Source organism: Euleptes europaea, chromosome 2, assembly GCF_029931775.1.
Source record: "Euleptes europaea isolate rEulEur1 chromosome 2, rEulEur1.hap1, whole genome shotgun sequence".
NCBI lineage: Eukaryota > Metazoa > Chordata > Lepidosauria > Squamata > Sphaerodactylidae > Euleptes > Euleptes europaea.
The window spans coordinates 25,565,003-25,580,786 of NC_079313.1; the positions used below are offsets into that span (position 1 = coordinate 25,565,003).

A 15,784-nucleotide genomic window follows, 5' to 3' on the forward strand; every position below is an offset into this window, starting at 1 on the left:
CCAGTTTTTGTCCCCCCCCCCAGGAGATAAGAAAGGGGGGGTAAGGTTTTAGCACTTTGTTATCGTATCTCTTCTATTTTGGCAACATCTCAGGAGATTCTTTGTCCCGCGGTGACATTACACGAAGCAGAACACCGGCTTGCCATCTCAATGTGGTCTGCTTACGAGCTAAGAGAGGGTTCCCCCCCTCATCCACCTTGCCTTCCACCTCAATCTGGCCCAGTAGTGGACACAGATCCCTGCACTGTCTCCCCCACGGCACCAGCTTCCTCCCGCAGTGGAGACTCTTCCTCTGTCTGCCCCCGCGAGGTGACCGTGGTCTCTGGGGAGATGCTGTGCGGCCCCTCCAGAGGCATGCAGCCGGGGTGATTCTTACGAAAGTGCTGGTTGAGGATGGCCTGGAAGGGGAAGCTCTTCCCACAGACATGACAGTGAAAGGGCTTGTTGCCCGTGTGTTTGCGAATGTGGTACTCCAGCTGATCTTTGCGGGTATACTTTTTGCCACACATACGGCAAACAAAGGGCGTGATGCCCATGTGGAGTCGCATGTGCCGGTCCAGGCTGCCCTTCTGGTTGAAAGATTTGGCGCAGTAGATGCAGGTGAGGCGTGGGTTGTAGCGAAACCACCGTTCAGATACTTCTTGTTCACGGAGATATTCAACATAGCCGCTCACTCCAACTATTGCAGATTCTTCCAACTAGAGCAAAAACATTACATATATGGGAGGAAATACAATTAGCAAGGTTGCATTCTTTTCTAAGCTGATGATTCCATCCCCCGAAGGGAATGTTCTAAGTTATCTGAAATCTAAAGATGATAAGCGCTATTTTGGGAAAACTCATGCTCTGGGGCCATTTTTCCTTATGGTTCAATAGATGGACCTTTCACCAGACCTGAAGAATATTTGGGAGCCTTGGACAGTCGACGGTATATTTTTTCTGGCCACATTATGATGAAATTGGTTTAAACCAGAAATCTCCCAGGAGCCTTCACTCATGTTTGCAGGCTCAAGCAACAGAGATATGCTGCTATAGCATTATCAAAGCAAGGAATGACAGCCTCTCCATGCAGAATAAACGATGTAGAATATAATGATTTAGCTTTACTTAGTATACAAACATACCTCAGAGATATTGCGGGTTCGGTTCCAGACCACCGCAATAAAGTGAGCATCGCAATAAAGGTAGTTACACGGTTTTATTTGTTTCCCAATACATATAAAAGTTATGTTTATACTATACTGTGTGCAATAGCATTATGTCTAAAAAGAATGTACTGCAATAATGAAAACATTTGAAATATTGCGAGAATTACCAAAATGTGACATAGAGACATGAAGTGAACACATGTCGGAAAAATGGTGCCGATAGACTTGCTCGAAAATATCTGTGAAGTGCAATAAAGCAAAGTACAATAAAGCGAGGTATGCCTGTACTTGATTCTACTAGAACTTTTCATCTATGCAAATTAATATAAACTCAAGGACTTCTGCAACTACAGAAGACAATTGTTTTTAAAATGACTACTTTTCAGCACCCTACTTTTCACCCAATGCAGAGTACGAAATTAAGGGTTTGTTCGTGACATGCAAGAATCTGGCAGACCGTTGGGCTCTCACACAGGTTCAAGGTACAAAATCAAGAACAAGCAATTTTAAACAAATTCCAGGACCAGTTTTGTCCCCATACTTACCTGGACACCACCATTAATGAACCCAGATAATGTCACTAAAGGGTTTATTTGTACATTTTCTGCTTACGTTGAACAATAACTACCTAAAATTCGTCTCCCTTTTTCAAAGAGGTAGTAGCCATGTTAGTCTGTTGCAACAAAAATAAGCAGGAGCCTACTGGCACCTTATAGAACAAGGTTTGATTTCCAGTGTAAGCTTCTGTGCGCTAGAGAGCATGGCATCTGAGAAGTGAACTGAAGTACACCAAAGCTTATGCTGGAATAAAATCTTGTTAGTTTTCAAGATGCCACAAGACTCCTGTTTATCACTGTTCTCAGGGTCTCTAATGTTCTTGTCTTGCTTTTTAAGCTTTTAAAACTCCCTGCTCCTCCCATTCCATGTTGCGTATAATGAACTGTTAGGCAGGCCCTTTGTGTTTGTCCCTATTATGAAGTGTACCATATATATATTAAAACTTCTTAGAAAAATGAAGTAAGAAACACCCACCTGGGAACTAGGTTGCTTGGGTTCGTCCATTCGCCATGGAGACTCGCTTTTTGACCTGTACCGCTCATTTACAGTAACCACGCTACCAGAAGGGCTAAATCTACAGATGAAAAAAAGAGATTAATGGCTAGTTATGCTATATAATTAAAACACGGAGATGAGAAACAATGCAACCGCCTTTCCATGACTTGTCGATAATACAGTGAGTGGGACAGAATGTGGAACAGATTACTTTTTTTAGGCAGACTGTTTCTAGGTGCACACTAATGTAAATTAGTATAAAACTGTAAACTCTGACATATGCCAAGATGATACATGATACAATTCAGCTGCTTGGGACAAGGAAATGATTTAGGATGAGAGCAGAGGATGAACAATGCCTCAAGGTGCTTCCCCCAAGCAAAAGGTTCACAGACACTGAACACTGAGAAACCCTTGTAGGGAAATGAACTGCTCCTGAAGCTCTTTCAGACTGCTTGACACATCGTGTTGACGCATGGTGCACCATTCACAAGCAGTAACACTCCCATCCTTAAAAGGGGACTTGGACAGGTAAGTCAAAGAGAAGAACACAGCAGCGAACACAACAAAAGCAATAGCTGCATGTGATACACAATGCCCAGGAATCACATTTTCCCCGAGGACAGTAAACAACAACAAAAAAAGCCCTTTTAGTATTGCCATTTGAACTCCAAGAAAAAGAAGCCCACTCAGTTCAGTTAAGGAAACCTATGTTCGACTGTGTTTTACCATGGTATCTGAATTAACGAACTATAACTAGTGACCAGCTGGCCAAACAGGAAGCAAGCAGGACTTGAAGCAGGGTAGCACACGAAAAGCTTGGGGCTAATTATGGTTCGGCACAAGGTCTGCACTGAACCAACTGGTCATCAGTTGAATTTTTGTGTGTGTGGGCGGGGGGGGGGAGAGAGAGAGAGAAGCAGGATTAAGCTAGTTGAGGTTTTTAATGGGTACTGTATTTTTAATCCGTGAACTGTATATCTAAACATACTCTTCAAGATTTCAGGATCAGCAGGCTACTTGACAAACACTAGAGATAAACTGGAGGCAACCACTGCTTTAGACCAAATGCAGTGATGATCAATAAACATTAGGGAGTAGCCAGCATGGTGTAGTGGTTAGTGCATCAGAGAAGAATCTGGGAATTCCAGGTTCGAATCCCCACTCTGCTGTGGAAGCTTGCAGGGTGATCTCAGGCCAGTCACCCACTCTCAGCATAAACTACCTCACAGAGCTGTTGAGAGGCTGAAATGGAGGAGGGGGGAATGCTGTAAACCAGTTTAGGTGTCCACTGGGGAGATAAGTGGGGTATAAATGAAGTAAATAAATAAAAGCGTAACAACACACATAAAGTCTCAGGCTTACTGTACAAACCAATTTCTAAGAAAAAGCTACTGACCTATCCCAAAATTGCTCATATCCACTCTTTCGAAGGAAGACAAGCCTCCAAAAATCAACCCCCTCCCTCCCTGTCACACAGATTTGGCCAGATCTCTTTCTGACTGCTGAAAATATCTTCTGAAAAATTCCACATTTGAAGTTCTATGGACCCTCCTCCTTGCACGAGGGATGGAATCCCACCACTACACCCTGACTACCCAGAGCAGTTTTTAGTATCCTCTGCTATTAAACCCCCTGCCTATCAACCTCATCATTCCTTTTGTCAAGCCCTACCCTCTCCCCCTTATCTTACTTAGGGAAGCTCACTCTTGGAAGGAAATTAGTGTAAAATGGAAGAAACTCACCTCTCAATCTCAGTGCTAGTTGGCCTGGCCACTTTAGCTCCTGATGACCCTAGGGTGTAGCTGTCCTGTCCCATTGACCCATGGCCTGTGGTGTCAATCACCATGGCGGTGACCTCCTCCGCACTGCTCCCATCTTCTCCGGATGGCTGATTCTCTGTACCCAGCCACTCTTCCAGGTTTTCCGTTTTGATCCGTACAGCTCCAAGGACTTTGACGTCGTCGTCACCCTGCCCACCATGGTCGGCCACTCCCGTTTCCACATACCACTGTCCTGCCCTATTAATCCTCAGTATGGGCTCCCTGCTCTCCACGTCCGAACTCTGCTCTATTATCTGAGGGCTTGTAGACTCCTCAGGAGGACTAAGTTCCCGAATGTCCAGCACTGTGCTGACCTGTCCCATCCGGCTTCCTTTCGGGGTGCTGTGATGCGGACTCAGAGAGCGGTTCAGGGACGGGGAAGCCCGGTGAGATTCTGGAGGCCTTTCCTGATGCTTTGCCCTGGTTTGGCTCAATTCTGCTTCAACCTCAGTCACGTTGATTTTGAAATGAATGCCCTCCAAGATCTGTGTGCACTTGTCTATAATGTGCTGCATTTGCAGGAAGCTGGCGGCGGTGAGATAGCTTATGATGTCAGCCAGCTGAAGGCATATCCGCCCTGTGTAGCAAAATGAGAGGAGCTGCTCAAACACAGTGGGGTTCTTGATGACGGAGATGGAGACTGTACTCATCTCGTTAAGCGACATGTGGTCCCGGAAGTAAGGCGAGCTGGCGGCCAGCACTACCTTGTGCGCCCGGAAGGCCTGACCTTGCACATTGACCACAATGTCACACAGCCGGCCCTGCATGCGCAGCTGGTTGAGGTGGCTCAGGACAGAGTTGCTGAAGTCGGGAATCTCCAGCTGAATGTTTCCACTTTTCTCCATGACGGCCCCAGCGGCAGGCGGAGCTACCCTAACAAAGAAAAATGTCACCACAGGTTTGTGTGAGAAAGACCGCTGTGTATGGCTGGCTTCTCATACTGTCTGAAGGAAACAACAGGGCCCAAAAACGCATGATACATTTGCATGCATTTTCAGATATGAGTAAGACTCACAGGGGATTTAGTCCTTAAAATGCACGTAACAACTGGCCCTTAGAAGGCCTGTTATTCAAAATAAGTTGTACAATACTACATAGAAAAATCCAGCTGTAAAGCAAGACTAGTAGCTAAATATTACACTCAAACCCCTTCCCCAAAGAACTGGGCCATCTAACCATATTTAAAGTCTGAATTCATTTAAAATATTTATAAACTCACCCTTTCCCCAGATAACTGGAACCCAAGGCAGTTAACATCAACAAAAATGGTAGTCAACATAACTCTTAAAAAACAAAATTACCGTAAACAACCATTAGGAAAACCTTTAACACTGAAGGCACCCACAGGGCAATCATCTTGAAGAGGCAAAAGCCTTTCTAAAGAGTTCCACTTTATAGACCCTACATAGACACACAGACCTTCTAACTCCCTGTGGAAGACTGTTCTGTGACACCAGAGTAGCCTTTGAAAAACACCCACAAGTGGACAGCAGAAGAACATATCCTTGCAGGGGTCAGAACGACTAAAATCTTATACTAGGAGAGGCCGTCCCAAACTCACACCCTTAAATATTAACTTTCACAATCACAAACATGGCAAACTCTACCTCTTTTTACCAGCCAATCGCTACACACTACTATTAACCACAGACACGCTGTGCAGTCCCCATGTGCAAACCCATACAAATTCCTTATACTGAATCAGACCATCAGTCCATCACGGTCAGGATTGTCTGCTCAGCCCAGTAGTGGCTCTCCAGTGCTCAGGCAGAGGTCTTTCACGTCACCTACTGCCTAGAGTCCTTTGAACTGGAGATGCCAGGGATCGGACCTGGGAACTTCTGCATGCAAAGCAGAGTCTCTTCCACTGAGCCACAGTCCCTCCCCAGTGCATTTGGGCCATCTCCTGTTCATATCTTGGCAATGAAAATGGAAGTTGCAAATTGAAACATCTCTCAAAGGGACATGCTCAGAACTCATTTCTGGTAGACAGTGCAAGCCTAAGAACAGTTTCCTGAAAGAAAGCCCCTCTGAATAGACCTGTGTAGGATTCTGAGTAGACCTGCTTTGGATGGCAGTATGGCATTAGGGTGGGTGATGAACAGACGCAGTAAAAGGATACAATTCAGGTTGAAAATATCTGTCCTGCAATGTTTGGTCATTGGGGCAACCACCAAGTATTATAAATTAATGAATCTATTCAGTGGCTACCTAACAAACTGCAGCCATAAACTCTAGTCATTAAACCAACAGCCACAAAATTATTTATGTCATGATTTTTCAGCACACCCATACCCACAGCAATTAACACGAAGGAAAGAAGCAGCATGCAAATCAGTCCAAGCGATGAACCAGCACTGTGAAAAGGCATTCGGAAAAGCATTACAAGGTGAATGTGTTAAGCGGCTGGGCAAGGAAAAAAATAAGTTAGTTTAATTTTATATTTATTAATATAGTTTACACTAAACCAAGAGCATAGTGAAAATAAAAAAGGAATTGGAGGTTGAGCAGATAACGATTAACATTTCGTACTCTCTGCACTCTGTTACAGCTGGTAAGACAAATCAGGTACACCTAAACCTAGACAGACTTGAAAGGTTTCTTTTAAAGGCTAGGTTTTAAACTGTTCAGAATCAATTAAACATAGACTAGACTAGGTTTTAAACAGTCCAGAATTGGTTCAATTTGAATATTAGGTGGTAAACCAGGGTTGACTGGGGTATTTCTATAGCAGCTTAGGTTCCCTCAGCTCTGTCATAGCCACAGAGACAAATCAAGTGCAGCTAGACTTAGACTAAACTAGGTTTATAGGGCTGAATCGAAAGGCTACATATTAGGCTTTCAAACAACACAGGGGTTTAATTTCCAAATTTCACAGCAGAGCAGATCTATGTTCTTTAATTCCTTCCCTCCTTTAATCACCAGCCATTCTTCAATAATCACAACGGCGCTCTCTCTGGCACTGTTTTATTAGCTAGCCCTCAATTACTGTGAGCAGCTACAACAGGAAAGTGGAAGTTCTGCCGCTGCTATTTAAGGTTTGCAGCGAGCAACTCCCAGCTCTGAGAGCAAGACAGCCCCCGAGATGAAATCACAGCAAGAAAGCATCTGAAAAAGGCTAAGAGGGACGTGAGCTGAGCAACTGCGCAAGTTTACCAACAGGGTGAGGAGGAGCCAGTGCACTAAAGTACAGGTAGAGTATCCCTGCTTATCCGGACATCCCATATGTGGACTGATCCAAAAACCGGATCCTTCGAGCCGGCATGCAGGCAGTTCCGTGCTGTCTGCTTTCAATGTTTCCTCTCACCTAAAAAAATAAAATACAGTGTACACTGCATCGTAGGTGGAGACTGAAAGCCTGCTGTTGTTAGTTTGTTTGTTGTTGCTCTTGTTTATCAGCTGATACAGCTATTCTGGTGAGATTACACCTTTGTTTTCTGGTGGTTCAATGTATACAAAATTATGAAAAATATTGTTTAAAATTATATTCAGGCTATGTGTATAAAATGTATATAAAACATAAATGGATTTGGGTCCCATCCCCAAGATATCTCATTATGTATATGCAAAAATTCCAAAATAATCCAATATAAAAAAGATCCGAAATACGGACCACTTCTGGTCCCAAGCAGTCTGGATAGGGGATAAGAAAGCCAGCAGGGGAACGGCTGGCTATGTAATGGACGCCAGGCACAGGTTTGGGCTCAGTTCAATGAGCTCCCGTCCTGGCTCACAACGAACAAGTGCATATCCTTGAGGCTAAAGTTGCTGACCTGGAGAAGACAGGTCAGTAGATGAAACTTTCAGGTATCTGCTGGAGGTAGCCTGCCCTCGTGATAACAACTTCTTCTCTATCAGGGAGAATCAAAGGTCTTGAGGTTGGAGGATATTGGGTGTGGGGGGGGGGAGACTGATTGTTCAGAAGGAACCCATACGGAGAACCAATATCATACCAAAGATACCCTGGATGAAGGGTGCAGGGCTCTTCGTAGTCAAGGTTTCAAGCTTTAAGACAGTACAGAGAATGGTGTACGATGAGTGTATTAACCTGATGGTGACTTGTCTGCTTAGGGCAAAGGATGCAGATGCTATTCTAGACTGGCCAGTAGGTAGCATTGGGAACAGACATAATATTTAGATCATGTAAATGATTGTGCCTTGGAGAAGTAGGTCAATAGAGCTGACTAGATTTGGTGACCCTGGATTTGGTCCTCAGTGGCATTCAGGACCTGATCTGAGATGAAAGTGTGAACTATGATTAATGAGTAAAGCCAAGGAAACCATGAAAGGGAAAGTGGCTTGCTTGAAAGCCCAAACAAGCTGAATAAGGAGGGGTGAAACCTCATGCTCACTCTGGCTGGTTTATGGGCTTCCAGCATATTTAAAGAAATTCTTATTGTTGTACTTTTTTTTACACTGTATTCCTCATCAGTACCCAGCGTGCTGGGGGTAAAGGGAAGATGACTGGGGAAGGCACTGGCAAACCACCCCGTAGAAACAAAGTCTGCCTAGTAAACGTCGGGATGTGACATCACCCCATGGGTCAGGAATGACCCGGTGCTTGCACAGGGGACCTTTACCTTTACTCCTCATGTTCCCTTTCTTCTTGCCTTATCGACTTGGGTTTGTTTTACCAGAGCCTTCCTTACATCGAGGAGAAACAGCTTTCTCATCCCTCTCCCATGACATTAGAACTTACATGAACACAACAGTAGAATTAGGGCAGACAAAAGGAAGAACTTCACTCATAGTAATTAAATTGTGGAATCCACAGCCACAGGATAGTTAGCTTTAAAAGGGGGACAGGACTAATTAATGCTACCCAGGGTCGCCAGGGCTATGAGACACAATGGCTAATGGAACTTCCATGTTCAGATCCAGAAGCACTGTGAATACCAGTACTGGATGGTAATAACAGGAGAGACCTTGGCTTCTGTACCCTGTTTGTAGATCTTTCATAAGTGTATAACCAGCCACTGTATCAAACAGACTGCTGGACTAAATGGACTACTGGCCTGATCCAGCACCACTGCTCTTATGCTTAACAAGTACGGTTCTGTCTGCAACCTTCAACGAGCTATAAGAACAGTAGAAACTTTTCAGACCAATTTACAAAATGCTCCATAAATTAAGCTCAAATCAAAGAAAATTACTTCTGTTACCCTTTCTGCTGACAAGCATAAATCTGAATATGATGAGAAGCCTACACACAATTCTAGAACTGGAAATCCAAAAAGGAATTTACTGAAGCCCAACCAGCATAGAACCAAGAGATACCTGGCACTCCTCTGCAAGAACTGAGATGCTCAAGTCCAGACAAGGCAACAGGGAAAGGGTACATTGCTGATATGTCATCATACATTGATGTCATAATGCATAGTAAGAGCAAAAAAGCAATAAGGAAAAGCTGTCCAACATTATTGGCTAATATTCTTGGGCAGGGGGAGGACCAACATTCTTCATTTGTACTTACTGCTATCCTGTTTCCTTCTTTCTGCCCCATACTCTACACCTATCAGGACCTTACTAGAATCCCTTGAATTAATATCTATATAGACATAAACACATACTCCTGGTCACTCAACCAAAAGAAGTTATGAAAGACTATGCAGATGTATTCATAATCAACCACAAGAATTAGCTTCATGTATTTCCTCATGTCACACAGTAATGAGACTGATCTGATCACACATCTTGGTACAACTGGATTTGTTTATATTTGCTTGATGGGATTGATCTGCTACTAGTTGTACTAATTCTGAAAATGTTTCCTAAAATGATATCCCAGAAAATATGTTTGAGGTCTGTTTCAGAGTGATGGATTTCTGTATCTGGGAACACCTTCTCCTGACAGCATTATGGCTGTTAGAACAAGCACCAAGGAAGAACAGGCTATAACAACAATTCATCTGGCCCTTATGACACAGTGTCTACTCCTGCTAACACCACAGTGTAATGCAGGTACATCAGTCTTTTCAATTCATCTTGCATTCCAACCTGTGACATGGAAGGGAGAGGCTGTGGCTCAGTGGTAGAGAATCTGCTTGGCATTCAGAAGGTACCAGGTTCAATCCCCTGCATCTCCGGTTAAAGGGACTAGGCAAGTAGGTGATGTGAAAGACCTCTGCCTGAGACTCTGGAGAGCCACTGCCAGTCTGAGTAGACAATACTGGCTTTGATGGACCAAGGGTCTGATTCAATATAAGGCAGCTTCATGTGTTCACTTCACTTCTGCTGTCTTTTCTTCCTTTGCAGCAGCCCAAACAGCCCAGCTTACCCTGGGCTTATCAGAGCTTGGGAGATAAGCAGGGTTAGACATGACTAGTATTAGTAGGGGAAACCACCAAGGAAGACTGAGGTTGCTATGCAGAGGAAGGCAATGGCAAACAGCCTCTTGCTTGTCTCCTGCCTGGAATGCCACATGGATACACCATGAGTAATTTATGACTCAATAGCATCTTCCTCTTCTTCTCTTTCTATGGCAAGCAGAAGCAATGGAAATCAGGGCTCCTGTATGATCAATTTTTGTATAGAAGGGTAAATTTGCTACAATCAGCTTATTATAAAGAAGAATGAAACGCAACACCTGTTGACATTCTATATACCTACTAAAGTCAATAATGTAGTACAACTATTAACTAATAATACTTATAACTGTTGCAGTCAGAAAAGCTCCTCCTTTGCCTCTGATAACATATCCTCCTCCTTTTTCCTACTCTTAGAAAAAACCCTGTAGTAGTGCCATCAGTGTGACCCACTTTCGACTGCAGCATGTCCCACTTACAGGTCCCAATTCCCCAGCTGAAGACTAATGATCCGGACAATGCATAACTTCAGCACTACATTCTTTCATAACAGAATAAACACCCTTTTTAAAAAAACTAAAATTCACATTATCATGCTTCTTACACTCAAAAATCACCTGACACATCTTGTATAAGAGGCAAATTAGTCAGCATTGTTCGGATACTACTGATCCAAAACAGCTTTAGATTAATCAGTTCTTGTAGGTTATCTGGGCTGTGTGACCATGGTCTTGGTATTTTCTCTCCTGACGTTTTGCCAGCAGCTGTGGCAGGCATCTTCAGAGGAGTAACACTGAAGTATCATCAGGAAAGAAAATACCAAGACCACGGTCACACAGCCCGGATAACCTACAAGAACTGATGAACTCTGACCGTGAAAGCCTTCGATAGCTTTAGGTTCCTTCCACACAGAGGTTTTGATACAGTCTGGCACTCAAACTGGAGCAGGTTTGGGTTTTTTTTAGCATTAAGTTGTCTCCTAAGGGTCCACTTTTTGCTTTTTCCTCTACTTTGATACAATCTTTCCTGAACCTGGTTTATCATGGTGTTTTTGGAAAGAGGGCCTTTGCATACTGTGTGGACAAGGTGATGTGCATTTTTATGGTATCACATGCACTGGTGCCATTTTCCTTGACTCAGTCCCCCATAGCCTCCATTTCTCCCTGTGCCAATGGAGGGCTTTTAAAAAAAGAATCAGCACTTACTAGAGCGCTTCAGCACAATAACACTGCAATGATCTGTCCTCATGATTGACTAGCTCCTCTAAACTCTCAGCTTGCTGATTTTTAAAAATCAGGGAAGGAGTACAGGGACAACTATAGTGTAGATCAGTGGTTCCCAAACATTTTGGGCCACCGCCCCCTTGGTTCCACAAACTCAACCCCAGCGCCCCCCTACCCTATCCTATAAAAAGCATTATTCAAAATAGGGGTTTGCATGACGAACTAAAGAAGATAATAACAATAAAATTTCAAAACAGTATCTATTCAAAATCAAATTAAAACTTTTTAGTTGAAATGTATTCAACAAAACTGATGAACTTGATCCAGTGGTACCAGCTCTTCAAAGTCTGGGGAAAAATTCCGATAGTTTCCACCAAATTTGCAAGCATGGAGCCATAGCTTGATCTATTATAAATTAGTGAACAACACAGTTGAAGGGCCCACCTTTAGCACCCCCCTGCTACCCTCTTGCCTCTTACTGCCCCCCTAGGTAATCCCACCGCCCCCCAGGGGGTGGTACTGCCCACTTTGGGAACCAATGGTGTAGATGCTCTGTTGCTGCTATGAATTCTTCTGCATTCACAATAGCAATGAAAACTGTTGCCATCAGGAATCACCCTGAACTTGAAACAGGAGTCAGCTGATTATGTGTTGGGCGCGTGGCACTACCCTCTGTATTGTACTGCCCAGATGGAGGCACTGCCTAACATAATGATACGAAGTGGCTCAGAAACCACATTTGGCTCTTTTCCAAGTCATCTGTATCTCTTCTGAGCACTGTTCCCCAACGTGGCACCTGACCCATATTTCAGGAAAGTGAGCAAGGCCCTAGCCTGATGGACCTTCTGGCTGGCAGGTAGTTCCCACCTTGAAACAGGCACTGCCAAGGAAACACCTTAGCTGCAAGCCTCCCTGAGGTGCAGACCTCATACAAAAGATGGAGGCAAATGTGGCTCTTTAGGTTGATGGTAATTATGAATGTGGCTCTTCACAAACCGCAGAGTGAGTACCAATGGCCTAGCCATTAGAGGTATAATCTGGGAAAGATGAAATGGGCAAAAGGGTAGCACCTACAGCAGGAATTAGGTATCAAATATTGCAACTGGAATAGAAATGCATGTTTGTATGAACTGCAACTCTACATATTTTAGCAGCATAGATAAGACTGTGGAAACAAGGGCTAACTCCTGAGTAACTCGTACCAACTTCCCTTTTGGTATTTATAATTCCTAATACAGAAATAAATAGCTAATTTACAGTCACACGTACCAAAAGTGGGGGAAACTTGTTAGGGTGTGTGCATAAAATTGTACATAAACAGATAACCCCAAAGTAGAGAGTCTTGAGCACATGCTGCTAAACACTGCAGAAGAATCAGACTTGGATAACCTGAGAAGACTTTTCCTTGATGCTGTTTGCAGCACTGAGAAAACTAGAAGGATCCACTACTTTTAAATTAAGTACTACATACAAGCTCTGACCTGGATGGTCCAGGCTGGCCTAATCTCATCAGACCTCAGTAAGCAGGGTCAGCTCTGGTTAGTACTCAGATGGGAGACCACCAAGGAAGCCCAGGGTTACTACACAGAGGCAGGCAACGGCAAACCACCTCTGTTCATCTCTTGCCTGGAAAACTCTACGGGGCTGGCATAAGTCAGCTGCGACTTGACAGCACTTTCCCACCCCCACCACTACATACAAAGGTAAATAGGCAGTATCTTTGTACTGGAAACTTTCTGCTGGAGAGCTGCTCCATGAACAGAGACCATGTGGGCTATAAAGTACTTGTCTGATTCCAGAGAGTTTAAAACAATTACAGCAACCTTAAAGAACACACCCAACTCTAAAATCATACAGGAACACATAAATAATAAGGCCTCCTTATCCCATCCCATTTTATTTATGTAGGGAATTTATTGGCTGCCTCTCTTAAAGACTTGCTGGACCTACTCTCACTGATAAACTATTATTCCTCATGCTTCTCAGTTTGAAAGCCTTGTTCCAGCTTAAGTACAGCGCGAACCCTGCAAAACCAACAAGATTGAGGCTCCAGCCCTATACACAAATACTTAGAAACGAGTTTCCTTGATATTGTCGAAGGCTTTCACGGTCAGAGTTCATTGGTTCTTGTAGGTGATCCGGGCTGTGTGACCGTGGTCTTGGTATTTTCTTTCCTGACGTTTCGCCAGCAGCTGTGGCAGGCATCTTCAGAGGCGTAACACTGAAGGACAGTGTCTCTCAGTGTCAAGGGTGTAGGAAGAGTAATATATAGTCAGAAAGGGGGGGGTTGAGCTGAATCATTGTCCTGCAAAAAGTATCAAAGGTATCAAAAGTATCTTGATACTTACAGGACAGTGACTAGCACATTACCTTTGATACTTTTTGCACGACAATGATTCAGCTCAAACCCAACCCCTTTCTGACTATATATTACTCGTCCTACACACTTGACACTGAGAGACACTGTCCTTCAGTGTTACTCCTCTGAAGATGCCGGCCACAGCTGCTGGCGAAACGTCAGGAAAGAAAATACCAAGACCACCGTCACACAGCCCGGATCACCTACAAGAACCAATGAGTTTCCTGGAACTCAGAGGGGTTTAGTTCAAAATAAACCGGACAGCATAGTAGTATTGAAAACCCGCCCAAGATTTTATCACTCCTGTTCCACCCTTGAGTTTCCTCGCTTGAATATGTGTCCCACACCCTCCCCCTCCCCTAATACTTAACATTCCTGACCCCTCAACACACTAACTAGATGGACACTTAGCATGTTTTTTTTTTAAACAAAACAAAACTGTGTAATACCGTGAATATTTTGAAATAATAACGAGGAAAGGGTGGGCTAGAAGACACCCTTACACGAGACAACTTCCACACATCTTCTTTGCGGGGCGGGGAGAGAGAAAAAATATTGACAGAAAGGAAAGCAAAATTGTTGAAGGGGGTTAAGAATGTGGAGGCACACTTTCCCTCAGAAATAAAAGAGAGACTTTAGGGAACAGTGCCTCCTGCCCCATGAAAAAGTGGAGCGAGAAGCTGGGGGGGGGGAGTCCCCCACCCACTTGGGGGGATACTTCTGGCCCCACCTCGGGAGATTCTGACGTGCAAGGAGAAGGTGGCCGGGCAGCGCTAACCGCTCCCCAAGCCGTCCCGCCTTTCCCGAGGGGACCGAAACATACCGACTACATACCTCCTGGGGGGGTGGGACGAGCCCGAACACCCTTCCGGAAGCGAAACCCCCAGAACGAGCCCCGCCCCGGAAGAACATCCCCCCATCCCCCCCCCCATCACTGATTGAGCACTCTTTCCCCCCGCCGCAGCGAAACGGTCTTCGCGTCAGGTGGCCACACCCATAGGAATGAGCCCGCCATCGGGGGGCCGGGGCGGGGCCAGGCACGGCCACTGCGCCTGCGCGTCCTGTGAAGAAGAGGATTTTTTTTAACCAGAGGGCGGGGAAATGCAAATAGGACGTCCTGTCGTCACGTGGTCCCGAGAGGCCGTGCCCACGTCTATATAAGGGTGGCCCCGCCCTTTGGTCTTTCTTTCGTCGCTAGTAGAGCGCGGAGCTTCCTCGGGGGTGGTGAGTAGCGCCGTTAAAGCACGTTTTGGGAAGGGGTTTCCCCGCTAATATAGTTTTAGTCGGTGCTTAGGGGGAGTATGGGTCTTGAGGATGTGTTGTTTGTCGTGGAGGGCGTTATGGAGGGGGAGGATGGAGGCGGATGGTCCTCCCCCACCCCCACCTTGCTTTTAGGCCTTCGTTTTGGGCGCAGCCTAAAGAACATCGAGCGTCAACGATGGCTAATTTCGTTTCGTACAGAGATCGTGTAGAGATGCATTTCCTAGGAGCGATCTAAAATTGCAAGGTAGCATGCCTGCTTTTGAATGTAGTAGTAGAAAAGAAGGGAGCTGTGGCTCACGAAAGCTCCCACCCTACCAGAAAATATGTGTTAGTCTTTAAGGTGCTACTGGACTCCTGCCCTTTTCTACTACTGCAGACAAACACGGCTACCCACTGTGAAAAATATTTTCTGGTAGGGTATGAGCTTTCGTGAGCCACAGGTCACTTCTTCAGAAAGCTCATACCCTACCAGAAAATATGTTTGTTAGTCTTTAAGGTGCTACTGGACTCTTGCCCTTTTCTACTACTGCAGGCAGACTAACACGGCGACCCACTGTGAATTTTAATGTAGTAGTAGCTGCTCGTCAGTTACATGTTAACCACATGGCGA

The 15,784-nt window shown here is 44.7% G+C and overlaps 1 protein-coding gene across 1 annotated transcript; it reads right to left on the minus strand.

The window, feature by feature from the left end:
• Positions 1–208: 208 nt before the first annotated feature.
• Positions 209–14,790, minus strand: ZBTB37 (zinc finger and BTB domain containing 37). Its single transcript, XM_056845680.1, has 4 exons — positions 14,746–14,790; positions 3,947–4,897; positions 2,181–2,280; positions 209–698 (listed from the first exon to the last, which is right to left on the minus strand). Exons 2-4 carry the CDS (start codon positions 4,867–4,869, stop codon positions 210–212), a joined length of 1,512 nt encoding a protein of 503 aa, XP_056701658.1. The 5' UTR covers positions 4,870–4,897; positions 14,746–14,790; the 3' UTR covers position 209.
• Between the last annotated feature and the right edge of the window lie 994 nt (positions 14,791–15,784).